Source organism: Sorex araneus, chromosome 1, assembly GCF_027595985.1.
Source record: "Sorex araneus isolate mSorAra2 chromosome 1, mSorAra2.pri, whole genome shotgun sequence".
Classification (NCBI taxonomy): domain Eukaryota; kingdom Metazoa; phylum Chordata; class Mammalia; order Eulipotyphla; family Soricidae; genus Sorex; species Sorex araneus.
Window position 1 is genome coordinate 302,204,532 of NC_073302.1, and position 27,650 is coordinate 302,232,181.

Sequence of the window (27,650 nt, forward strand, 5' to 3'; positions counted from 1 at the left end):
TCCCACTTCTCCAAACAGAGCATCTTCTGAAAACAGAATCACGTACCACTCCTGCTTATGTTTGAATTTCAAGCATTTCTTATTCAAGAGTCCGGACAACTCCACATTGAAAGCAGAAACCCCTGCACCTCCCCGCTGTGGATCCCTCCTTACTATGCCCCTATTTGACGTCAGTCTTTCCTACATTTCCCTGACATTCATTCCCAGGCTTTTCTGTTTTATCAACTGTATTCATGTTTTCTACACCTCCCTTCTTTCCTGGATGTCTGTGAACCCAGTTCCAGGTCAACTACCCGCATGCACTTGGGTGGACATTAAAGAGCATGTATAGACTCTAGGAAAGAGGCATCGGCTGCAAATGGCATGGGGATTATCATGTCTTTTGAAGAGAATAAGGACCATTAGGATGATAAAATGTTGTTTTTAGATTTGGGGTGTAGTTTGGAATAAAGGAACTTGATAAGAACTTTCAACTCACTGAGTTTCCCTGCTGGAATCAGCCTTTGCTACCCCAGGAAGATAGAATCATGGAACATGAAGATGCCTGCCTCTCCTTTTGATGAGTGATGACATACTAGGGATCAGCAGAGAAGTGGGTGGGAAGCATCATGATTTTTCAAGTTAGATATGAACCCTGGTGCTCTTCTGAGCCCTTGTTGTGGGAGGTTCTAGTATACAGAGGACCCTCATGAAGTTATAAAGACAGGTGCCCAATTGGGTAGGTTTGACTTGATACACCTGCCACTCTGTAAGATCCAAGGGAGCATGAAAGAAATGATAGTTGGTGGAATAAATGAAACAGGAAGTTCCTTAACCATGAGGAAAATTACTTTGTCTTTATTTTTCTCAACCCACATTTGAAAACTCTTCAGTGTGAAAAACCCCAACCCTTCAACTCTAGATAAAACCTTTCTGGATAGCTTGCTGGGTGTCATGTTTGAAGTATGATTCGTGGAATCCCTGGGTTTCTGAAATGAAATAAAAGGAAGGACTCAAAGGGTTTTCCTTGATGATACCTTCAACCTCCAATTTTTTAAGAAATGTGTTTTATGGTCTCTTGTTTTTGTGATCCTACCTGATGATAGGATTGGTACTGGAGTGATAGCACAGTGGGTAGGGCATTTGCCTTGCATGCAGCTGACCCAGGTTCGATTCCTCCATCCCTCTCAGAGAGCCCGGCAAGCTACCGAGAGTATCCCGCCTGCATGGCAGAGCCTGGAAAGCTACCCGTGGCGTATTTGATATGCCAAAAACAGTAACAACAAGTCTCACAATGGAGACGTGACTGGTGCCCATTTGAGCAAATCAATGAACAACAGGACGAAAGTGCTACAGTGCTTGTTTTTGTTAAAAATATTGTGTGTGTATGTGTGTGTGTGTGTGTGTGTGTGTGTGTGTATGTGTGTATTCTGGGAATTTAAGAAGAAACCATAGCAAACAGAAAAGCCAGTTTGGTGTAGCCAAGTCAGTGAGCTCCTTAGAGCAGCCTTCATCTGAGAGATGAAGGTTTCTCAATGAAGTTGCAGCAATGTTTAGTGCCTTTGCCTATATTTGCAGTAATTGTACTTTGAAGATGGAGAAAATTATTCCAAACTAAATAATTTAAACCTATTATTCCCAAAGAGCCCAAGTTCTTGTGTCTTTTACTCCTGGCTTCTCTTCTGGGGCTAAGCCATGCCATCGAAAGCTGCCTTTGTCACCAGCAGAGCACTCCATATGGATGGGGCGTTCTCTTTTTCTGCTGTTCCAAGTTGAATCCATGTGACACCCATCAGTTCCCAAGGTCACAGGCTCTGTCATTGTTCTGTGTGAAGTGCTGACTCCTCTTCTCCAGGAACAAAGAGAATCAACTTTGGAGGTTCCAGATTCTCCGTCATGTGGGTGGAGGGTGTGGGGGAGCCCCAGAGAGAGTGTTGAGTGAGCGCCTCGCCAAGGCCCGTGAGGAGCCAGTGTCCAAACATTCACATTTGCACTCAAGCCAGGGCTCAAAGTTTGCAAACAATGTCTTCAGTGACATGTGCACATGACACTTGACATGAAACTTGACAAATTCATCTCCCTCTAAATGACTTCCTTCATCCTTCCAACAGTGATTGGGTTTAGGTGTGGATTGTTTAACCCTAGGGCACAATCAAAGAGGGAAGCAATATCTACAATTTTTAAAAAAGAAGAAAGCAAATGTTGCCATAGTTTTGTACTTTCTGAATGTTCTTTAAATTTTTATTTTTATTTATCTTTTTTTTTCTTTTTATTGAGTCTCTGTGAGATACAGAGTTACAAAACTGTTCATGGTTGGGTTTCAGTCATGCAGTGCTCGAACAACCATCCCTCCACCAGTGTGTGTTTCTGAATGGGTTTTGTCATCAGAAGTAAAGCATTAAAAATCAAAGGTAAGACCTAAATACCCATCAGGATAGAAACTGATGATTTTTACGTTCTTATTAACCCAGGCCGGCATTGTGAGGTCCACCAGATGACCGGGAATTACATGTGGGACCCCACCACCAACAAGTCCTTTGACATTGGTGTCAACAAAGACAGCCTGATGCCCCTCTGGTGGAACGGGTCGGAGCCGCTCTGGGTCACTCTGATGAAAGCCAAGAAGAAGGTGTACATGTACTACTGGCCAGGTGAGTGCGCTGAAGGGCAGGCTCCTCCCACCTGCCAGGTCTCCTGCGACTCTCTGAAGACAGGATGCTTGTAGTCCTGCTTGTAGATCCAGGCCCGGTGTGGAACTGGAGTTTTTACTCAAGCAATAGTCCTAGGGCAAGTCTGTTCTGAACTCACTTTTGACCTCTCGAACATGCAAAGTCACCTTGGCAATGTTTCTGCCATATAGTACATGTCTTCCTGCACGCTCTTTTTTTGTTTTTGTTTTTGTTTTATGCTTTTTAGGTCACACCTGGCGATGCACAGGGGTCACTCCTGGCTCTACACTCAGGAATTACCCCTGGTGGTGCTCAGGGGACCATATGGGATGCTGGGAATCAAACCCGGGTCGTCTGCGTGCAAGACAAACGCCCTACCTGCTGTGCTTTCACTCCAGCGCCCCCTGCACTCTCCTTTGGATATCCAGGAGAGATTATATGTTGGATATACAGGAGAGATTATAGGGTATAGGTTGCTTATTTACAAAAGAGTTCAGTGTGCCATTTCTTAAAGATTATAAGCTTCCTGGCCAAATTGGAAAAGAAGGTTCAGGGGGCCAGGGAGTAGTATAGAAGTTTTGGATGATTGCCTTGAACACATCCAACCTAAGTTTGATCACTGGCACCATGTGGTCCCCTGAGCATCCCAGGCGGTACACCCAGAGGTTCCTGAGCATGTCCAGGTATGGCCCTGGAGGCTCCCAACACAGATAAGGCAGCTGGGTAATCCTGACACCGCATCGGGGCCCTCACCTTGAACCACCAACCCAGAAAACCTAGAATTACAGGTCGGTCTCTTTGTTATTCATATTCCTGCTGCGTGTATCAAGGGACACTTAATTACTATTCTTACTACCATGAGTTGAGCACCTCTGCAAACACCCCGGCTGTTTGAGAAGCTCTCAGGACACTCATGGTGGCCATCCTGAACCTCTCAGGAAGGAAGACACTTCCTATTCTTTGTGAATAGAAATGATTCCGTCCCTGTTTCTCCCGTTGGTGGGATTCATTCTTTGTGCTTTCGCATGTCTGTCTACACTCTCCCCCTTCCCTTGATTCAGAGTACATAAGACCACACTTGACACTAAGGAGTAGTTGGAAGGAGAGGCACGGGAGAGGTGGAGGGATAAATGAGGGGCTTCACCCACGCGTCCTGGGCCTGGCAGGGAGGGCAGGCAGATGCAGCCTCACAGAGCTGGGAGCAGGCAGGTTGCAGGGGCGGCAGAGACGGGGAGAAAGGGCAGCAGCGGAGGCAGCAGAGGCAGCTGAGGCTGAGTCACAGATGGCCCACGTGGAGAGGGCCCTCAAGCAGCCATTTAGAGGCTGCCCGTTTAAGGTGGGTAAGGGCTATGGGTGCCCTGCGCTGTGCCAGCAGTCAGAGCTGTGGGGGGTACAGGCAGACGGAGACCAGAGAAAACATGCAGGGTAGAAAACACTGACATTTACATGCAGGGTAGACACCTGAAGGCCAAGGCCAGATGCATGAACTGAGAACAAGGCTGTGGGTTAGCTCTGCAGACATACTTCTGGGGTCTTTCAGAAGATGCAGGTACAGTCTCTCTAGCAGCCCCCTTTGACTGACATGAGATAAAACTTTTTTTTTTTTGCTTTTGGGTCACACCCGACAATGCTCAGGGGTTACTCCTGGCTCTGTGCTCAGGAATTACTCCTGGCAGTGCTCAGGGAACCATATAGGATGCTGGGAATCGAACCTGGGTCAGCCGCATGCAAGGCAAACACCCTACCCTCTGTGCTATCTATCACTCCAGCCCTGAGACAAAACTTTTAGCAACAAGAGGAGTTCAGGATGGAGGGCAATGGAGATGCCCCTTCCCGTTGGGCAGAAGCTGAAGAGGGTAAGTGGATGCATCAACTGAGCCCATCAGTCTCCTCAGAGAGGAGCTGAGATGTGGGCACGGTTGTGTGATGAGGGCTGCACCCGAGGGTGCTCCTGCATGCAGAGGCTGCCCTCAGGAGCATCATTTTCAGCACATCCAAGGGCTGTTGCACCAGTGAGGGAGACTCTGGGTGGGCATGCTGCCTCTTCTTCCTCTTGGGACCATTAAGAAGAGTTGTCCCCAATGCCATGAGGACCTTCTTCCATGCATCCGGCCAGTTTATCTTTCTATGCTCTGCAGTCTGAGCCCTTGACCCACTGAAGAGCGTCTCTCTCGTAGCTTCGCCCCAGGCCCCAGACTCTCCCGTTGCTGGCATTTTGGACAACCCCAGATGGATGGCAGCATCCATGGCAAGGGGGAGAGAGTGCCACAAAGGGGAGCAGGTATTTTGTCTGTGTTAGGATGGAGTATCAGTCATTATTTTATCCAGGACAACCAACCACCTCAATGTTTGTATCACCAGACAGTTAAACACTCCCAAAGTTCCCTTGCATGTAAAAAACTATGCTGGCCCTTAAGGATTAGAAGGGGCCACTTGTACCCATAGATTCACAATTCAAGAGACAATTTGATGCGACAAATCCTCCTGACTGCCACTTTATAGTGTTGACTATCAGACGGAAAGAAACTCAGGTCCCCTTGAGATTTCCCTAGAGACCCAGATGGAGCTTAGGAAAGGCCTGGCCATGCCGAAGTCTCGTTAGAAATGGGATGAATAGTCACTCATTTCTTAGAGACTGTCCAGTCCTCTTAAGCCGGATCCATGAATAACCCAATAGTTCCCCGAGAGCTCAGAGTCTCTGCAGGCCGGAGTGTCCTGGAACGCTCCATTCTTGCTGGTTCAGCCAGGGATGAGCAGTGCTCAGGGCTTCTGACCTCCACGCCTGTCCCTCCAGGCCTGGCTAAGAGCCCAGGGAGGGTTTCATTTGTCTCGGTGAGATTAAGCGAAGTGCAGTGGCATTTCTTCTAAACACGCCTTGATTGCCTTGATTCTATTTTTTCTTCTCAAATCCTCCTCTTCCTTCTCGACGTCCCACAGGACACTGTGCAGGCCTGTCAACAAGGCCTGGAAAATCTTCGTTGCTCCAGTGAGCTGTGTTATGACACTTTGAGTCTCGCCATTATGTCAATATTTAGAAGTGCAATTTAGAAATGGCAGGAGTTCAAGTCTTTCTGTCAGGTAGATAAAGCAGCAGACTGAAAAATTTATCAGTGGTGAAGAGTCCCAAATACCCGACCTCAAGTCCTGAGAAATTTAATATTGTAAACAGACCCCTTATTATCTCACCCCGTGGTACCATTGAGCTGTGCGAGGAGAGACGTGCCTCAGGATGTGATCCTGGACTCTAAACCAAATGTTTTATGTGTGCATTGTGAGATCCTCGATCCTCATAGTGTTCTGCAAAAGGATCAGAGCTGTGTCATGCGTTGTTTGGTGATTTCATTCTCCTGCTCCATCTCTCCACTTTGAGGTCACAGGAAAAGGAAGCTACTCGGATATTTACTTCATATTGAGAACTTAATATAATTAATATAGTATTAATATAATTGCTTTATTTTGAGAACTGTGCAAAATGGAGCAGGCTGCCCAAGAAGAAGGACGAACCAGCCAACCCCGGGAGAGTGAGTAAGATGAGGGGAATGGCACTTGAGCTTCTGGCATGATGCATGCCACGCTCTCTAATACAGCGACTTTGGCTTTAAGTTTACTCTTCTGGTGACTGTCAAATGAAGAAAGAGAAAATACTCCCAAGTTTTCAGGAGCTCATGGTAAGGACTCTTGGACTTCATTCCATGTCTTTCATTGTGCATTTTGGAGTGTTAGCCACCGACAGTCACAAAATGAAGAAAATATGGCTGTTTTTCAGTCAGCTGCTTCCTCCATTCTGGCTCTGGAGTCTAGTTCTTCTATTGGCCTCTTCTTGCCCCTCACAGATGAATAAGAACCTTCTAGGTGGAAAAAGGCATATTGGGCCCTTGCTTCCTCTCTCACTTTGCAAAGCAGAGGTGGGCTGGGTGCAGAGTTAGAGGTGGGCATCTGACCTGTCAAACCTACACAGAAGGAAATTTCTTGATAACCAAGGAAGCATACACTGGCAACTGACCAGGAATTGAGACCCTTTCTCAGCACTTTCCCCTTTCCTGTCACAGTGAGCCCGTGACAACCTTTAGTTGAGCTAAACTTGGGTCCCTACACTTAGTATGATATGCAGTTTGGATCTCAAAGTGCTAGCGTACAACTGGGTGGGGAGGTTTTACTTTGGATTCAAACTACTCACATACAATTGCTGTCTAATTTATTGAGGGGAAAGCCACGTTGCCAGAATCTAGGTATGTAATTCTACTGGCAGACCTAAGGGGGGAGGACCCAAACCACTCAGGTGGGTTTGGAGGTGAGAGGTCACAAGCATGAAAAGTCAAGGGGAAGAGAGGAAGAATTTCCCTTGTGATGTCAGCTGGAGTGGAGGGCAGGGAATGCTGCATTTCCTGCAGAACCTTGTGTGACTCACACCACAACCCAGAGGAGGTGTTGGAGAGCTGCATGCCTGGTGTCCAGAAGCATCTCAGACAGCCTTAGCTCAACTTCCATACTTATACTGCTGTCACAGGGCCCCCATCGAGGCTGCAGCCATTGGTTTCATTTGGGGCTTGGCCTCACGGCACAGCCAGGCTTTTGTCTATCATTGACTCTCCTAAATATCTTTATTTATTTATTTATTTATTTTGCTTTTTGGGTCACACCCAGTGATGCTCAGGGCTTACTCCTGGCTCTGCACTCAGGAATCACTCCTGGCAGTGCTTGGGGGATCATATGGGATGCTGGGGATGGAACCTGGGATGGCTGCGTGCAAGGCAAATGCCCTCCCTGCTGTGATATTGCTCCAGCCCCTCTTTATTTATTTTTGAATCAGAGTCCTCATAAGCAAGTGGCTTCTGTCATTGATAACATGAGTTAGTCCCCTCCATCACAATCCCCAGTCACCATCATGATTGTATCAGTCCGGGTAATCTCAGACACAGGAAAAAGCATGCAAAGACAGGAGTTTACAGCGGCTCAATTCATTGTCTCTACGTGTTTGCTACCAAGCATAGGTATAAAAGCAGGATTTTTATCAGGCAAATATTTAATATTGCCAATGCAAGGGATCTAGACTATTGCTGAATCTTCCAATAGGATCACCAGCTTGAGTTAAGATATTTATAATTTTGCAACCAGGAGATATTTTGGTCAGTATGCCCTTTATTGATTTCTTTGCTTGTGAGGCATCAACCTTTTGGGAAAACCGATTAAGGGTCAGAGGTGGGGTGGCTTGCCTGGCACGAAGTCAATCCTGGTTCAATCTTTAGCACATCATCATGTCCCTCAAGGAGCACCAGGGCTTACTCCTTCGCACAAAGCCAGAAATAGCCCCTGGACACTGTTGGTGTATAGGCCAAACATTCCACCCCCAAACCTGCCATATGAACTTAGAAGAAAACTGATCAAAACCACGGATTTTCTTTCCTTTCAGAAAAACACACCTGCACGTACTACCCTCAGGATTTTGCGCTTACATCATAGCCAGAGAGTACAGGGATGAGAGTTGCCAAGTGGTCTTTGACATGGCAGCTGGTGATATCAGATTGATGTGAAGCTTTTACGTGCTGGGAACATGTGTTATAAACTCCTCGCCATGTCCAGTGCAACCTAAGCTCCTATAATTAATGTCGTTTGGCAAGAGTAAGATTGGGTCAAACTTCTCTAAGACTCTTTGGGGTTGAATTCACCTTGAGTCATTTCCTTTGTTTGCTGACAGTTTCTGGCAACGTCTGCATGAGGGCTAAACTTGCTCTGGGTCAGCGAGAAGAAGGTTACAAATTCACATTTCAGGTTTGAGGCTGCCTCAGAGAGAGTCACTTCAAAGGGCTCTGCAGGGATATTCTGCAGAAACGGCAGCAACGCTGCCTCTGTGAGCTTCTGCTTCCAGCAGCGGTTTCCTTCAGCTTCCAAACGCCTTCACAGCTCTCCGACCAGACCCAACCACCTTCTCCACCGGGTCTCTTAACCACAAAAGTTCCTCGTTTCTCAGCCATGTCTTTTGAGGTAATTAGAAAACCTTATGGGGTAGTCCAGAGCTGAACTTCTGTTTTTCACGATCAGTGCACATTTACTCTCTCAGAAAACCTCTGAAAAGGGGTACGGCTCAAGGTCTTGAAACAAGGTCTCAGAGGCATCTCTGGGCAGAAAACACAAAGATTCTCTCTCTGGAACCCTTCTTCTTTTTTACCCTCAATATCCAGTCAAGGAGATGGGTGGCAATCAAGTACTGTCCAAGTAAAAGTAATAGCACACTTATCAAATGTTTAAACATGAAAAGCACATTACTTGAAGACATCACCCAATAAGGATCTGTTCTTATCTGATAGGGTCTACCAAGATCTTCCTGAGAAATGAATTCCCCTGGTTCTTGTGAGGATGTGTCAGGAGAGGGGTGGGGTGGCGGGGGTGGTGGGGGGTGAAGGGGGAATTGGTGGAAATGTGTGTCCAAACTCTGGAAAGTGTTAAGGTCTTGGAAAGGCTAGAAAAATCAGTGAAGATTCAGAACACTGAAAGAGGGAAAGGTGGGGACGGGTGGACAAGATAAATAAAGACGGAGGTCAAACCAGTGTCTATGGACAAACTGAAGAAGTTATTATTTTTTTTCTCATTTCCAAATGTTTTTAATTTAATTTAATTTTTTACTTACTCACTTATCTCTTTATTAAATCACAGTGAGAGACAGTTACAAGCTTTCATGTTTGAGTTTCAACCACTCCAATGTTTTTTCTTTTTGGGTCACACCTGGCGATGCACAGGGGTCACTCTTGGCTCTGCACTCAGGAATTACTCCTGGCGGTGCTCAGGGGACCATATGGGATGCTGGGAATCGAACCCGGGTTGGCCACGTGCAAGGCAAACACCTTACCCTCTGTGCTATCGCTCCAGCCCCTCCAATGTTTTTTCTTTTTCCTTTTCTTTTTTTTTTTTTTTTTTGCTTTTTGGGTCACACCCGGCAATGCACAGGGGTTACTCCTGGCTCTGCACTCAGGAATCACTCCTGGCGGTGCTCAGGGGACCATATGGGATGCTGGGAATTGAACCCGGGTCGCCCGCTTGCAAAGCAAACGCCCTACCCGCTGTGCTATTGCTCCAGCCCCTCTCCAATGTTTTTTCTTAAGAGACAAAAGAAAATGATGAAAAGGTGATAGATTTTAAAGAATTTATTCTTATTCTGCGAGTTCTGGCACCCGGAGCCCCAGCTCCCTTGCCTGCTAGCTCATCTCTCCCACTTTCTCCTGGAAGAGGCTCCCCCCAACCCCTCAACACACAGGGATGCAGGGAGGGCCATGGTGAGGTTGGGGGACCGTGTGCTCCTGTGTGTGGGATTGAAAGCTGAGGAGTCTCTGACTGGGGCTGGGGAGGGTCGGGCCAACCCACTGGCGCTGCTGAGAAGGGCTTGGGGGTTTCTTGCTTGCGTGCTGAGCAGGTTCAGGGGGGTTGGGTCCAGGAGGGGGCTGGGCTGGGGATCCCCACTGTGTAGCAGGCACACCAGCCTCCTTGGCAGGGAACCTGGACTCACTGGAGCTATTTGCAAGACTGAGATGTCTCGAACCCCGCGGCCCGCCCCAACGTGCTGCTGATAACTTGCATCCAGGGTCACCAGGGGTGTCTTTCCAGGGGTGCTCATTCATCCCTCCTCAGATCTCCTCTGGGAACAATGCCGCCTGCCCCAGTGCCCACCTAAAGCTTCTTGGCAGAGCAGAAATGACCTCCCCCACACCCCTCACCCCCCTATAGGCATCCACAGGCCCTACCAAAAGCTGAGGCCTGGCTGAGTCCTGGCCTCTCTCTCCCTCTGATTTCCCCTTTGTCTGCTTCTTAGATGCTGGGAGTCTGGTGCAGAGGATTTTGGGGAATCCGCTGTAATGAGTGGGGGTGCACGTTAGCGTGATTGTCTGCTGGCTGGCTCCTGTCACTGCACACAAGGGCAGCCTCCAAGGCAGCCTGTGCTCAGGCCAACCCACCGTCGCCTCAGAAGAATCCAGCAAAATCCAGCTGCCAGCCGAGGCCCCAGGTCCCCGCCAACCCTGGGGGAAGGGTCTCTGAGATCAAACGCTCCCCTTTCCCTCAAGACTTGTTCCCACATGCTCCAGCACCTCAGATGTGTTTTCCTGGAAAAGGTTACATGTTTCTAAGAGAGTTAATTGGCTTAACCGTTTTAATAAGCTCTCTGGAGACATCCGACACCTGCCTCCCATCACATAAAACGCAGCTCACAGGGGTTATTGTGACTGGACGCGTCAAGGTTGGCAGGGAGTGACCCTGGGAAGGCGCGGCCAGGGCTGGGGGAAGTTTGCAGAAATGGGGCTTTTATGAGCTTCCCTTGGTGGTCCTTGGAGAGAGGCACCAGTGAGCAAGGATGGGTGGGGAAAATGGGGTGGAGTGGAAAAGTACCCACAGAGCTGATAGCCAGAGGACAGGCGGACAGGCCCTGTCCCAGCCGAAGTCTCGTTGTGGGTAATAAAAAGAAAATTAATTTTCTTTTAAATTTTCTGAAATTTACCTAGTAGTCTTTTTTAATTTTTTAAACTTTATTTTATTTTTTTAATTTTTAGAAATCGAGTCACAGTGATATGCACAATTACAAAGTTGTTCAGGATTGGGTCTCAGTCACACAATCAGTGTTCCAACACTTGTCCCTTCACCAGTGTACATTGTCCACCACCAATGGTCCCAGTGTCCCTCCTCCTCCCCTCTGCCCCCACGCCCCCACCTGCCTCTGGGGCAGGCACTTTTCTTCTCTCTCTCAATAGAGGGGCTATTACTGGTTCTAACTCTCCAGGGTAGAAGACCTACATTGAAGACAACATACATCTGCATGTTTGTTTTTTGTCTTTTTCGGGTTGTTTTACACTTAAAATAAAAATCTTGCAATTTGTTTTTTTTTTGAAGTCATACTTTGACCATTTTTGACTCTTGACAAGCAAGGGTGGAGGTGAGCAAATCATTAAAAATCATTTTGTGATGAATCCAAGTTAAGTATCTTGAAAAACAAATGTCTTGAAATAAATGTTTTGCACCAAGGGAGGGGGCTGAGGCTTGGGGGCGGTTGGTTCTCTTTGCTTCTTGAGTTTTCTAGATGGGGAGATATGGGTTAGGTTGGAGAAGCTGACTGTTGCCCAGCCTGAGGTGGGATTAGACAGAGGAGACAAAGATAAGAACAGGCCCGAAAACAAATGCTCCCTAATTAAGGGCAATTGCCTGCAAAGTTCGCTGGGAACAATGAGAAAAGCAGCTGGCTGGCGGCCAAAATCTGTCCTCAGAGATGGTGAAACCAGAATTTTACTCCTGAGTTCCCAGGGGATCCCTGGCACCCAGAGGTCCAAGCTATTGTGTAGGGTGTTGTTTCTGTCGCCAAAACACCCTCTGGGGAGATGCAGAAGCTCCTGTTCTCCCCCACGCCAGGGGGCAAGCTGCCATGACCCCAGTACCCCAAGTTCCCCATGCCAGGAAGCAGCAACTGCACAAGTTCACAGAGGGAGCCTGTGGCATAGCCCGGAAAGGTGCCCTCGGACTCCTGGTGAGAGAAACATCGCCCGGGATCCACAGGAACCCCGTCCAGTCTGTTCAGACAAACACAAAAGACAGTCAAACACAGCACACACACACGGTCACCATGGGGGTCATGAGCCTGTGTGAGGAACTGTCTAAACGTGCTGCCCAGCCCTCTGGCGATCAGGAAGACTTCTGTCTGGGCTTCCCTGACTAGAAGGAAGGTGAACGCTTTTTGCCTTTTGGGAGCTCCTCAGGCAGAAGCCATCCTGGGCACAGCCAGTGGAGGCTGAGGACTTGCTTCTGCTTTTGTCCACGTGGGCATTGACATCTGGTCCCTTTTCAGGGACACAGGAAGGCACGTGTCATCCTCTCCATGCTAGCTGTGTTTGCATGGAGTTTTACGTGTCTTTATGTGTCTTTACATGTCTTTACATGTCTTTACGTGTCTCTGATGAGGTTGAGGCATGATCTTCTCACCACGTCGTGTCCAGCTTTCTGGTTATCTGGAAAGAAATTCAATGATAACATCTCCCTTGCTCTACACGCACGCTTCTCTCTCTGCTTGCACAGCGTCAAGTGTGGGGTCATTCTAAGAAGAAAGAGTAAGTCACTTGATCTGTCAGTCACTCCCCGCCAAACCCCACCCCATAGCACAGCAAGCACAGATACTCTCGAAACACGACAATCCCGGGGTACAAAACTGCAGATCTCTGGGATCCTAGTTCAGGAATCTTCACACTGACTCCAAGGAACTTCCATGAGTATGATTAATACTAAAATAATTCACTTCCGGATTCTCACTTTTCATATACATTGTGAAACTCCTCCTGTCTAATGCAGGCCCTTGCCTTTCTTTTATCAGGGAACTCTTTAATTACCAAGAATTTTACTAAGGTGCACTGCACCAAGAGCGGATAAGCCCCTCTGGCATCAAACAAAGGGACAGAGTGAATTCTTGCTGTCAACACTGAGAAAATGAATACGTCTCCTGACAAAGTCACAAGCTTTTAAAAAATCAAATCCTTTCTAATGCTTTCTCTTAAATTATTTGGAAAAATTATTGAGTTGTCAGCTGAAGCATTATTTAAGAATTTATGATGATAGGTCCCCGTGGGTTTTGGCATTCAAAGAAGTAGTTCAAAGAATTAAATGCCATTGTCACGATGATCTACTTCAATTTCCATCTACTTATTTTTGTGAGCAACATCTTTATACTTAGATTGCACAAATAGCAATGAAGAAATACATTTTGGACTTGTCTCGTTCTAGAGACTGGTCAAATATGTACATGAATATGTGAACTGATATTTTAAAGTATCCCGATCACTATAAGAGGCACTTCTAGTAAAATGTGAATTTTATGCTTAAAGTTCTTTTATTGAGATTTCGGGGTTCCTCATTGACAGGGTAAGTTATTTGTAAAAATGGCAGAAATGGCTCAAAAATCAGGTAGCATGAGAACATAGCGGTTTGTATGTGAGATCACTGTCACTGTCATCCTATTGCTCATGGATTTGCTAGAGCAGGCACCAGTCCAGTCTCCATTGTGAGACTTGTTGTTAGTGTTTTTGGCATATCGAATGTGTCACGGGTAGCTTGCCAGGCTCTGCCGTGTGGGCTAGATACTCTCAGTAGCTTGCTGGGCTCTCCGAGAGGGGCGGAGGAATCGAACCCGGGTTGGCCTCTTGCAAGGCAAACGCCCTACCTGCTGTGCTATCAGTCCAGCCCATATGTGAGATATCAGAGAGATATTTTAAGAGCTGGAGAAATTAGGGTATCTGACTGTGGCTATCATGCTTCCTCTTGAGCACTAATCTCAAAAGTGACCATTGAGAGTCTAAGGACCTTTTCACAATGTCACATGATGGAAGAAATGATAAAAATTAGATTTCAGAGGTCACCTAGTTAAAGAGACATAGGAAACAGACATAAAACTCTTAAGGACAACAGTGTAGAAATAAAGATTAAACTAGAGAGAGACAATGGTACTAGCCTCCTGAGGTCTAAAACCTTAATAAAAACAAAACTGAGATTAGAATCATCTTAGTTTTTTTTTTTAATAAGAATTTTATTTTGTTGAATCACCATGTGGAAAATTACAATGCTTTCAGGCTCAAGTCTCAATTATACAATGCTTAAACAACCATCCCTTCACCAGTGCCCATATCCCACCACCAAAAAAAAAAAACCCACACAGTACACCTCCCATCCCGCCCCCCCCGCCCCCCCGCCTTGTAACTGATAAGTTTCACTTTACTTTCTGTTTACTTTGGTTACATTCAATATTTCAACACAAACCTCACTATTATTGTTAGGAGTACCCCACTAGAGTCAGACCTGTTGTGAAGAGAAATGAGGTCGCATGTCCGCAGTAGCGGCCTCGTGGTTTTGGATTTCTGTACTTTAACAACTAAGTCCAGGGAGATTTCTTCCAGATATTGGATCATTGCAAGCTTGTAAACCCCATCCGTGGTCGTCATAATATGGCGGTCACCACGCCCTTCATCCCCGGAAAGGAAGAGGCGAGAGAGAGAAATACCTTTCCCCTCCTGGGCGGGCATGGGGCCACGGCTTAGTTCTCAGGCTGGAGACATTCTTCGAGGAGCTGCCCATGCCGAAAGTAGTTTAGCTGGGTCTGGATTCACGCTCGTGCAGCTTCGGAGAGGCCGCACGGGGTCACATCTCGGCGGCAGCAGAATCATCTTAGTTTTTAATTGAATCAAATCTGGAGTGAGACGGTCAGTCCAGAGCTTGGTGCTCATCATCAGCAAACAACTTCACTTGTATCACTTGTCATCCCATTGATCTTCGATTTGCTCGAGAGGGAGCCAGTAACATTTCCATTCGTCCCTGTCATGTGCTAGTGTAGCCCAATGATATCTGCTCGCTCCAGGAACATGAAGAGCCTCAAACCGTTCATTCAGGGTTTTGACAAAGAAGCCTGATCATCTCGTTGGTGGGCGGCCACATGGTCTTTTGATGTCCCATGGAATCCAGTTGGTAACAGCTCTAGTCCAGTGGTCATCTCTGAATCACATTACTTGTCCGGCCCATCTGATTTTTGACTCCTTGGCAAATGAGAGAGCGTCCCTGATTCTTGACCATCAACAGAGGACGGAATCCTGGATTCCTACTCTCACTTGAGTGAAACATGATACTCCAAGCATAGCTCTTTCAATTCCTCTTTGGGATACCCAAATGTGTTCTCATCCTGTTTGCGTAGTGCCTAGGTCTCTGAGGCGTATGTTAGTGCAGGAAGAACGGTGGAGTTGAAAAGATGTGCCTGGAGCCGGAGGTTCTTTGTCCTTTTAACCACTTCTTAGACACTCTTGAAGGCATTCCACACTGCTCTCTTCCTCCTCCTGTGCAGTTTCGGTGCCAAGTCGTTCCTCATGTTGAGTTCTTGACCCAGGTACACAGAGCTGCTGCATTCGGAGATGTTTATTCCATTGAGAGCAAATCGAATGTCAGGGACTAGTTCATTTTTCATGAGCATTGTTTTGCTGAGATTCAGCTGCAGTCTGACCTTTCTACACTCGTGGTTGAAATTGGCCAGCATTTGTGCTGCTTGGCTAATGTTTGGTGTTATGAGAACAATGTCATCAGCAAAGCAGAGGCGGTGTAGTTGCTACTATCTTCACTCCCATTCCTTCCCATTCCAGTGGTCGCATGACGTTATTGAGGGTGGCACTGAAGAGTTTCAGTGAAATAGTATCACCCTGCCAAACCCCTCTCTTTACGTCAATGATCACTTCCTTGTAGAATAGTGAGATCCTGATAGTGAATCCATAATACAGCTCTCGGAGGATCCTGATGTACTGAGTTTGAATGCTCTATTTGGCTAGGGCTTTGATGACTGCTTCATTCTCAACAGAATCGAAGGCCTTCTTTAAATCAATGAACGTTAGACAGAGCAACATCTTGAACTCTCGTGAAACTTCAATGAGCTTGGTCACTGTGTGGATATGGTTGATTGTGCTGAATCCTTTTCGGAACCCAGCTTGCTCACATGGTTGTCCTTCATCTAGTGTTCTGCCTATTCTATTCAGGATGACTTGAGTGAACAACTTGTAGATGACGGACAACAGGCAGATTGAGCGATAGTTGCCAATGTTGTGGATGTCTCCCTTCTTGTACAACAGAACGGTCCTGCTGGTTTTCCATTGGGACGGAACCTTGCATTCGGACAGTTAGCGAGTGAAGACCTGAGTCAGTGTATTGACGAGTACTGGAGGCAGATTCTTCAGGTGTTCAGGTCTGACCTTGTCTGGACCAGGTGCTGTATGCGTCTTTGTGGACAAAAAGGCATGTCAGATTTCGGAAGGGAGGACATTGGGATCGACATATCCATCCTGCAGAATTTGATATGTGTGCAGGTAGACATGGCTGTCAAAGAGATCTGAGTAGAAGTTGTGAATAATCCTCTCCATTGCCCTTCTGGAAGATGTGATAGATCCATCAGGACGTGGAAGGGCAGTCATCTTGGTCTTCTAGTTGGTGAAGGACAGGTGAGAGTTGCAAATACTTTTTCCGGCTTCTGCCACATCGGCCGACATTGCTGCTCTTCTCTCTTTGATGTCTTCCTTTATCACTTCTCCGCACAGCTTTGAAGCTCAGATGTTAGCTTGTGCTTGCCTGAGGATCATGCCAAACCACATTGGCAAATGAGCTTGAGATTTTCCAAAGACAGGCATCTGTTTGTGGCTTTCCCACTCTCAGCATTCTTCGCACTGTTGTGGAGGTGCTGAACCAGTCGATCGTATTCCTCATCGATGTTGTCAATGACGGCATCTTCCCATGTTACTGCAATAGTGCCAAAGAGCTCCCCGTTGGTGGTTATTCTGGAAGTTCTCTTCTTAAACTTTGCAGACCTTTCTCTCCACTCTGTGAAGTAGAATTTTGCACAAAGGAGAGAGAGGATGGCCCAATCTTGTTTGGAATTTTGGCACAACAGCAACATTTGTCAGGCAAAACCTTCGATTGAATAATATAATAACATAGTATGTTGAATGATGTTTGTAACATGATATATTATATATTACATCTGCTATGTAGCATTTCAGTGTACAAAATCAAAGCCACCAAAAAACAGAATATAGGAAAAACAAGGCCTGATGGAAAAATCAGAAAAAAATAATTAGAAAAGACTTGACTGAAAAATCAAGTGGAAAAAGCAGAAAACAAATGCAAATCCATTGATGATTCAGATATTACATATGGACTTTGGAAAGAAATAATCATAATTAACAGGTAATGATAATTTGGAGAGGTTACTGAGCCCGCTCGAGAAATTGATGATTAACGGGATTTTGTGATTGTGATCATGATATATTATATATATATTATATGGTATATAATATATATATCACTGTCACTGTCATCCTGTTCTTTGTCAATTTATTCAAGCGGGCACCAGTAGCATCTCTATTACATTCAGCCCTGAGATTTTGCAGCCTCTCCTTCCTCGTCTTTCCCAACGACTGGAGGCTCTTTCAGGGTCAGGGGAATGAGACTTATTGTTACTGTTTTTGGCATATTGAAACACCACAGGTAGCTTGCCAGGCTCTGCCGTGCGGGCGGGATAGTCTCGGTTGCTTGCTGGACTGTCTGAGAGGTATGCATATATCTTTTACTGTATTTGGGATATGAATACACCACGGGGAGCTTGCAAGGCTCTCCCATGAAGATATTAAACTCTTAGTAGCTTGTCAGATTCTCCAAGAGGGAGAACAAGGCTATTACCCAGCCACGTGCTTTCAGGAGCTTGGTTTTATAGTCTCTGGATGTTGGCCGTTGGTGAGATTACATGGCGCCGGGGGCAGTTTGTGGGTGTGGCTGCCAAGCTACTGGAAAATGGGGGGTCTGGCTGGAAAAGGCCCAGTCCCAATCTGAATAGGCTTAGAGATCTCAGCCCCAGGTCCCGCACACCTGGGTTCCTCCGCCAGTCCCTTCATGCTTGAGGCTAGTCCAAGTGTGATATATATATGTGTGTGTGTGTGTGTGTGTGTATCTGATATCCCTGTGATATACAAATATGTATATTTGCCAAACCTTAAAATTCCTTCTCAGTTTTGTTATAAATACCACTGTAATAAAAATGCTGACTTTTGTGACTTCATTTTCTTAGAATATGCTTCTATTCATAGCATGTCTGCAATAGCATCCTTATGAATCCTGCTGACACCCTTAATCTTCCAGGATGAGGACTCAGAACTCACTTCTCTGTGTACTCTTCATCTTGCTATTTTTCAAATGCAGACCTTGATCCATGGTGGACAATGAACTCAACCTATGCAGCACTCTGTAATATGGTTTGAAAGCACACAGAGATAACAGCATACAGCAGAACAAGAAAGAATTCGTGTGTTTTATTCACAAAGTGCCTGTTTCTGTACAATGTCACAGGCAGTATGAAAGTATTGCCAGGGGTGACAGACACAAAGTTTAAACATGTTCTTGTAGAGAAACTCTGCTGCACGCTCCCAACTTTCAGCATTCTTTTTTGAAATTGGTGTCTTGTTAATTGCCTTGATCAGAAGGTCTCGAACTGTATTCAATTATAGTGCTGGTGACTACATTCCTGATTTGTCTCTGACCTATATGAAAATGCATCCCGGGAAGTTTTGAAAGGCAGATTTTTCACTGCAGTTAATAATGAGCTTGTCAGTTGAGTGAGTTCCTTTTTATATCATGTTACAGAAAGCTTTCTCTTTCCCTTACAAAAAGTTGGATTTACTTCTGCTTAACTGGCATTAATGCCTAATTCTATTACCTATGGTCAGATAATATGGTTTGCGGCATACAAAACTTGTACTTTTTGGATGCAACTGAGGTTCTCTCTGTGAGACTAAATGTGATTCAATTTTCCAGCTGTTGTATTTAAAAATAATGTGCTTTTTTATGGCAATAAGATAAAACTTTTCATGGTCATTGAAACTAGTGTATTGAAACTAACATACAAATGCTCTATGTCTTTATATAGCCATAACTTACATATTATAAAATCTATTTTGTTCTTGATATCATTTGGGGGGGAGCTTCCCAAATATAATTCAAAGGGTCCAAGCATCACCCCCAGAATACTCAGCCAAAGGTGCAGTACTGGGCCAGAGAATATCATGCTTCTTGGTCCTGTGTGCCATGGACCACGAGGGCCACCTTGGTACTGGGGGTATCTAGGACCCCAAGCAATGTCGGGAGGCCATGTAACGGCAGGATCAAACCTGATACTATCTCCCTGGTCCTTGCTTTGGGGCCACACATGGGCGGACCCCTGGTTCTGTGCTCAGGGCTCACTCCTGCTGGGCTTTGGGGACCTTATGGGAGGCCAGAAGTGAAATCCAGGTTGGTCGTGTGCAAAACAAGATCCTTACCAGCAATATATCACTCCAGCCCCCTGGTCCTATTCTTGGTATTGCAAAACTACCCTTAAATCAATCTTCACTGCACTTTTCAGCTTTATTTCCAAGATCTCTTGGTATGTAGGTTTTGTGATTGTGACATATAAACAGTTCTAGGCAGCCATGGGCTGGAGCAATAGCACAGCGGGTAGGGCATTTGCCTTGCACGGGGCTGACCTGGGTTTGATTCCTCCGCCCCTCTTGGGAGAGCCTGGCAAGCTACCGAGAGTATCCTGCCCGCACGGCAGAGCCTGGCAAGCTACCTGTGGCATATTCAAAATGCCAAAAACAGTAACAGCAAGTCTCACAATGGAGACGTGACTGGTGCCCGCTCGAGCAAATCGATGAGCAACGGGATGACAGTGACAGTGACAGACAGCCATAACTTTTGTGGATTTGTAGCTGTTACAGGCTTTTGAGACCTAGCACAATTGACAAAACTGATCTTTGGTTTGCCCTTGGGTTTTTTGTTGTTCTTTATTCTTTTACAACAAAACCCTTTGGAGTCTTTCAGTTCAAGTGTGAAGTTTATAGTCTATAGTTGAATTTTATTTCTTGCTTCACCTTGACAATTTTCAATAATAGAGTTGAAAGTGATATATTCTCATTCATTTCAAAAGTGATAGATTTAGTCTTATCTTTTTGAAAATATATTCAGTGTAATACTTTCCTCAATATTCCTCTTATTTTTCTCCTCTCATATACTTCAACTTTTCACTGATGTGAAAGTTTATTTTCATTGTTAGTTATTTGGTAGTAATGCGTACAACTTTAAAAAGATTTCACTTTTAAATCAATATCTAGAATGGAAAATTATATATTGATCATCCCATTCTCCACCCCTCCCCCCAATGAAAGTGTTCTTTTTCATTCCCTGGTACTCTATTTTTTTTTTTGCTAAATTAATGGTGTATTTTAAATCCATATTATCACAAAAATTAAATGTATCTTATTTTTCAATAAAGTGTTTTTACATAGACACTTTAATATGTATTGCCCAGATTAACTATGTTTCTCCACTTTGCTTATCATGAGAACCCCATCTTTGCTCTTAAATTCTTTCATTTTGACTTTTCTGTAAGCTTAACCAAATCTTGATGGTGTGAAAACTCCAATTTCTGTTTTTGCATATTGGAAATTTCCAGAACTATTTCAAAAGAATATCTAAGGTTTGAGAGTCAGATAAAACTGAATTCAGAGATGAATTCTCCCTTGCTCTTGCCCTGTGACAGTGGAATCAATACTTCACCTTTTTGATTCTGTTCCTGGTATGTAAAATGGGGAGATGAGTAGCAAGTAAGAGGCTCTACAAGACTTATATTTCACTCAGTAGCTCTGGTACATAGTAGTTAATAAATAACTAATATGATTAGTATTTGTACATCACCAACTTTATTGAGTATTATTCACATCTTACTGCAATTTTACATACATTTTAGATATTCAATTAAATTGCTCTTTTAATTATTCAGACAGTTCCATACAATAAAATGGATAGGTCATGAGAAAAAAGTTTGATGCATTTTTCAAAGTTGCATGCACCTGGGTAATACCCAAATCATGATGTATAATTTATCTAGGGTTATTCCTTTTTCCAGTCAAATGGTCTCCAGCCCCAGTAATAAATGCTTTCTGGTTTGTATTGTTACAATATGAGTTTTGTCTAGTCTTAGAATTCATGTAAGTGAAATCATACTACAAATAGTAGATATTGAAAGTGCCTTCTTCCTTTCAATAAAATGCCTTTGAAATACAGTTCCTTTCGGCATATATATTTACTTTTTTATGGTTGAGTAAAAAGTATTTATTTTATATCATAAATACATAATGTATTTATCTTATATAATAAATATTTAGTTATATATATATTTATTTGATCTCATAAATAGTTATTAACACATCAAGATTATTTTTTCCATTCTCTTACATGAATATTTGGATTATTTCCTATGTGACTAAGATTGCAATGAACATCCTTGTACAGATCTTTTTGTGAATGTGTACTCATTTCTCATAAAAATGGCTTGAGGTAGATAACTGGATAATAGGGTATATGTAAATAAAAATATTTAATGCTCAAGAAAGGTTTAAACAACTTTAAAACAATTTTATCATTACTGTTCCACTGAAAAATAACAAGAGTACTAGTTACTCATCTTCATTTTCATGTGATTTTTATAGAACTCTACTTTGATATAGAACCACATCAACTTGCTTGTACTTATTCAACACGATATAATTTTTTCTCATTTTAAATCAGTTACTATATTTATAATTAATTTTTTCTTTCAAACAGCACATCATTAGTCCTCAATTTTGTATCCATTCTTTATTTGTCTACTTTTTAAATAAAAGTTTTTGTCCATATACATTTGATGTAATTGTTGATCTTCATTAAACTTAATGAAGTTTAAGCATACCATCTTTGTATTATTTTTTGTTTATTTTAATTGTATATATTTTTTGCTTTTTGGGTCACACCTGGAGATGCACAGGGGTTACTCCTGGCTCTGCACTCAGGAATTACCCCTGGCCGTGCTCAGGGGACCATATGGGATGCTGGGATTTGAACCCGGGTTGGCCTCGTGCAAGGCAAACGCCCTACCCACTGTGCTATCTCTCCATCCCCTGTTTTTTCTTTTGTTGTCTCTTTTTTGTGGGGGAGTCATAGCCAGCAATGCTCAGGGATTACTCCTGGCTCTGCACTCAGGAATTACTCCTAATGGTGCTTGGGTGCACCATATGGGATGCCAACGATCTCAAACCTGGGTCAGCCATAAGCAAGGCAAACGCCCTACCGGCAATACTATCACCCTCTTTTGTTGTTTATTTCCTATATTTTTTCTATTCATGACAAAATTAACACTCCATTTCAAAAATTCATTATGTGTTCTCTGTTGATTTTAGATTATATTGTTTTTGTTAATGGCTACTCTTTATAGTCCAATATGTATACTTAATTTATTAATGTTATACCTAGAAATAAATTATAGGTTAATTTTATATAATTAATTTTATATAGTTAATTTTACAATACTGTTTCTCCATTCTATACTCTTATTATCACCTGTTTTATATATACAGGTAAAAAAATATCACTATCTATCACTATCATCCCGTCGATCGTCGATTTGCTCGAGCAGGCCCAGTAACGTCTCCATTTGTCCTAGCCCTGAGATTTTAGCAGCCTCTCTTTACTCCTCCTTCCTAATGGTGCCACATTAGAGGCTCTTTCACGGTCAGGGGAATGAGACCCATCATTATTACTGTATTTGGCATATGAATACCCATTGGGAGCTTGCCAGGCTCTTCCTTGCAGGCAGGAAACTCTCGGTAGCTTGCCAGATTCTCCGAGAGGGAGAACTAGGCTATAAGAACTAGGTCCCCCTCTGAGGGGCCCTTGTGAAGACAGCCAGGTGTGGGGGCAAGAGACTCTGTAAAAAATATATATGTAATAAATAAATATATATATATATACACACACAGAATACACACTGTAAACCCTTCACTTTTTATCAATTTTGTTTTAAATCACAATAGCCTTTTAAACAATTTTTGTGCTTATCCTTACAGGTCAAATTGTGTCATGGTGTTAACTATTTTCTCCCTTAATTTTGGGCATACTTCACTGCTTCTTAGCTTAAATATAATATAATAAGTATTTATTTATTATGTTTTAAAAATATATTTAAAATTATTATCATAATTATTATCATAATTTTTAATTAGATGCTGGACATTTGGTCATCAAGATAATGTGTAGTAACAAATATTTTTCCCCAGGAACGTTCAAGTCCCACTCTGCTAGGCCTGGAGAGTGGAGACAAAGTCTGTCTAATCTAACGTTGACCGGGTCTGGGCTTCTTAAAGCTTTGTTTAGAGTCATTTTACTACTAACTCTAGTGTCATGGTAGATAGTATCACTATATCACTGTCATCGATTTGCTCGAGCAGGCACCAGTAACGTCTCCATTGTGAGACTTGTTGTTACTGTTGTTGGCATATTAAATACGCCACGGGTAGCTTGCCAGGCTCTGCCATGCGGGCGAGATACTCTCGATAGCTTGCTGGGCTCTCTGAGAGGGGTGGAGGAGTGATAGCACAATGGTAGGGCATTTACCTTGCACGTGGCCGACCCGGGTTCGATTCCTTCGCCCTTCTTGGAGATGGTAGATGGTATTAACTTTATTTGTTGGAATTTTTCCAGTGGAGAATTTGCTCTTCTTTACAGTGAGTTTACACTGCCAATCTTTGTGGTCACTCAGGAGATCTCCCTCTCTCCAGCGTTGTCCCCAACTTTCTGAAACTCAGAAGATTTCACTCCCCACAGATGTTCTATCTTTGTGATGAGCTTTTCACCAGTGTTCTTTGGGAGAATTTCTCAGTTCTCCAGTGCTACTCTTCGCTTGTGATAAAGTGCTACCATTGTTTTTAAGTAGAACCTTTCCAAGAGCCCATGGACAGGATTCAATCTAGTATCATCTAGTCTGTTCTTCCTACTCAATAAGCAAGTCTCAGGATGTATACCTTGGTTGACACGTTTTTGCCTCGCTGTATCTAAACAAAGTGACTGATTCAGTGTAGGTGCTCAATAAATATACCAGATATAAATGGAAACAAGCTCTCTCTTCCTGACTATGTAGGGCTGGGTATCTCTTTAGACCTGTTCCTCCTTGTCCAGAAGCAGAGAAACAGAGACAACCTCAGTGACGAATATTCAAATTCCTTTTCACATCCTTCATTTTGGAGTGGTTCAAAATCTTTAATTCATTGAGTTTTAGATGTGCAAATTGAATACAATTCTTTGAAGTGAAGTTAGGCTAGTATCCCTAGACTAGTCAGACACCTCCTACCACTTAATTCTAGAATAAGCAAAATTACACTTGAGGATGTAGTAGTTAGGAAAAATCTGTAGGGAAAAAAGAATAGTTCTAGTTGACATATTTCTATAAGTCAATTAGTTGTTTTTGTGTCCAACTGGGAAACACAAGCATTGACTATTTTTGCTGTTCCCTGTCGTGGAATACTGGTCTGGCAAAGGAATGACATTGAGAACCTCTGTTCTAATTCAACAAAATACAGTGAAGTAGACTAAATATGCATAATAAGTTCTTCTATTTCATGAAAATAAACATAAGATAATCTTGATTAATTTTGCTTCCTTCCTAAAACAGACTTATTATTCTATCTAACTTGTTGAAGAAAGTAATCATCTACCATCTCTTTCCCTCTTAGGCTGTGAGGTTGAGATTCTTGGTGTCAGACCGACTTACTGCCTAGAATATAAAACTGTCCCCACGGATATTAACTTCGCCAATGCTGTTAATGATGCTCTAGACTCATTCAAGTAAGTGTTTGTGATTTTTAGCCAGACCATTCTTCTTTATTGTTTCTGGAACCAAAAGTGAATTGAATGCTCAGCCTGTAAGAGATGACATTGTGTGTTTCAGGCATGGTGAGTCTTTAGGGTGGTAACTGTTAATTGTGAGCAGAGAATAATCCTGGTAAATCATTTAAGCCAGACACTGAAAATGTTGAACTGAGCGCCAAATGTTCCCAGGAATGTGGGATTTCCTTCCTTCCTTCCTCCCACCCTTCCTTCCTTCCTTCCTTCCTTCCTTCCTTCCTTCCTTCCTTCCTTCCTTCCTTCCTTCCTTCCTTCCTTCCTTCTTTCCTCCTTCCTTCCCTCCTTCTTCCTTCCTTCCTTCCCTCCTTCTTCCTTCCTTCCTTCCTTCCTTCCTTCCTTCCTTCCTTCCTTCCTTCCTTCCTTCCTTCCTTCCTTCCTTCTTCCTTCCTTCCTTCCTTCCTTCCTTCCTTCTTTCCTCCTTCCTTCCCTCCTTCTTCCTTCCTTCCTTCCTTCCTTCCTTCCTTCCTTCCTTCCTTCCTTCCTTCCTTCCTTCCTTCCTTCCTTCCTTCCTTCCTTCCCTCCTTCCTTCCCTCCTTCCTTCTTTCCTCCTTCCTTCCTCCCTCCCTTCCTTCCTCCCTTCCTTCCTCCCTCCCTCCCTCCCTCCCTTCCTTCCTTCCTTCCTTCCTCCCTCCCTCCCTCCCTCCCTCCCTCCCTCCCTCCCTTCCTCCCTACCTTCCTTCCTTCCTTCCTTCCTTCCTTCCTTCCTTCCTTCCTTCCTTCCTTCCTTCCTTCCTTCCTTCCTTCCCTCCTTCCTTCCTTCCTTCCCTCCTTCCTTCTTTCCTCCTTCCTTCCTTCCTTCCTTCCTTCCCTCCTTCCTTCCTTCCTTCCTTCCTTCCTTCCTTCCTTCCTTCCTTCCTTCCTTCCTTCCTCCCTTCCTTCCTTCCTCCCTTCATTCCTTCCTCCCTTCCTTCCTCCCTCCCTTCCTTCCTCCCTTCCCCCTTCCTCCCTTCCTCCCTTCTTCCCTTCCTCCCTTCCTCCCTCCCTCCCTCCCTCCCTCCCTCCCTCCCTCCCTCCCTCCCTCCCTCCCTCCCTCCCTTCTTTCCTTCCTTCCTTCCTTCCTTCCTTCCTTCCTTCCTTCCTTCCTTCCTTCCTTCCTTCCTTCCTTCCTTCCTTCCTTCCTTCCTTCCTTCCTTCCTCAAAGAAAATCATCTTCCAAAATGGAGGTTCTGTTTTCTCTCCTCTTCACTCAGAAATGTCCATAGTATTTAGTGTATTATACTACCAAGCCTTTCTCTCCTTCCATTCCTCTCACACAGTTTTACAGGTACAGAAACCAGGCTTCTCTTCAAGCCTGTATTCTTGCTCATTGATGTGTATCTTTGCTGCTTTTTTCCACTCTGGAAAAGACTGTTCTCGAACACGTATTTCTTTTCTTTCTTCTTTCTAGGCAATTTTCTAAGCAAGTTCCATTTAATAAAAACTATCTTGCTTCACTTTTTTTTTAAAGTGCAGAAATCAGGAAAGTTGTCTTGAGTTTATCTGGGAAATTAATCTATAAGATAGTCATTGGGAAAGAGCCTCAGATCAGCCTCAGAAATCACTAGAAGGGGTAGCCCCAATGGGAGATCAAGTGTGTATCTGCATTAGAAATCAGCAACCAAGAGGAAATTCGTGTTGGGGAGTTCTCATATTTCTAGGGCTGGACTTGAGGTTGTCTTGGCTACTTGGCATGGGTTCCGGCCACTATGGTTAACAAGATGTGGCAACTGTGGCTTTCATGTTCCGGAGGAGGAGTCTTGTATCAAGGAGGAAGGAGCCCAACATACAGCCAAACCTGGGCCCATTGGAATAGCCCAGCATTGGTCACGTGAGTTGGCCTGTCATTAAGATTAACCGAGGCAGAGAACTGACCATTTGTCAGTTGTCAATATCATTCTTGCCACTCCTCTCCACTTCCAAGCATCCTGGGAAGAAGCAGTGACCCCCCAAAAGACTGCAAAAGGAGATCACAGCATACTTGTCTTCCCTGCTGTGTGGAATGACCCATGGGGACCTACCACTTGTTCCTTTGTGAGGCACAAAGTATTCTTACTCCTGTTGACAGGTTAGAGAGCAAAGTTGAGAAGGACGAAGCAAGATCTGGAGGAAGAGACCTTTAAATAAATATTCCCAGTGCATTGTTCTTCTTATTATTTTTTTAAAAAACTTCCATTTTATTTTAGCTTTAGAATATGAAAAATAATGTAGAGTTTAGTGTAGTCAAGACAGTAGGGAACATTAAAGTTAGCTTACATTGTTCTCATGATTTAAAATTGATCTTTAAAAATTCACCATTAACTGAGACTTAAACCTGAAAACTTTGTAACTTTCCACATGGTGACTCAATAAAAAAAATTTTTTTAAATAATAAAAAAAATAAAAATTCACCATTTGTGGTGGGATTGGTGTCAGAATATCAAATGTAATAAATTATGTGAAAAACTTTATAAAAATAAAATAAGATTATTTTAAAAAGATAAAAATGCACCATTAGTGAGTGCCCTACTCATTGTCACATGCTGAGAAGTTTCTCCTGTCCTTTAAAGAAATTCTTTTCATGTTTCTTGCAAAACTGATTCCAAGTGCATAAATTCTCTGAGCTCTTGCCTGTCCATGAAGTTCCTTGTCATTCCTTCAAACCTGAATAATAATCTTGCTGGATAGAGTATTCTTGGTGAAGTGCTCATTTCATTGAGCACTTTTTTTGTACTGTATACTCCCATACGCTTATGGCTTGAAGAG

General features: G+C 43.9%; 1 protein-coding gene across 1 annotated transcript in view; it reads left to right on the forward strand.

The window, feature by feature from the left end:
• ENPP6 (ectonucleotide pyrophosphatase/phosphodiesterase 6) overlaps positions 1–27,650 on the forward strand; it is a 104,511-nt gene that overhangs the window by 35,937 nt on the left and 40,924 nt on the right. The window contains exons 2-3 of the mRNA XM_004614723.2: positions 2,451–2,630; positions 24,758–24,869. Of these exons, the coding sequence (XP_004614780.1) occupies positions 2,451–2,630; positions 24,758–24,869 (292 nt within the window). The remainder of the gene's footprint in view (positions 1–2,450; positions 2,631–24,757; positions 24,870–27,650) is intronic.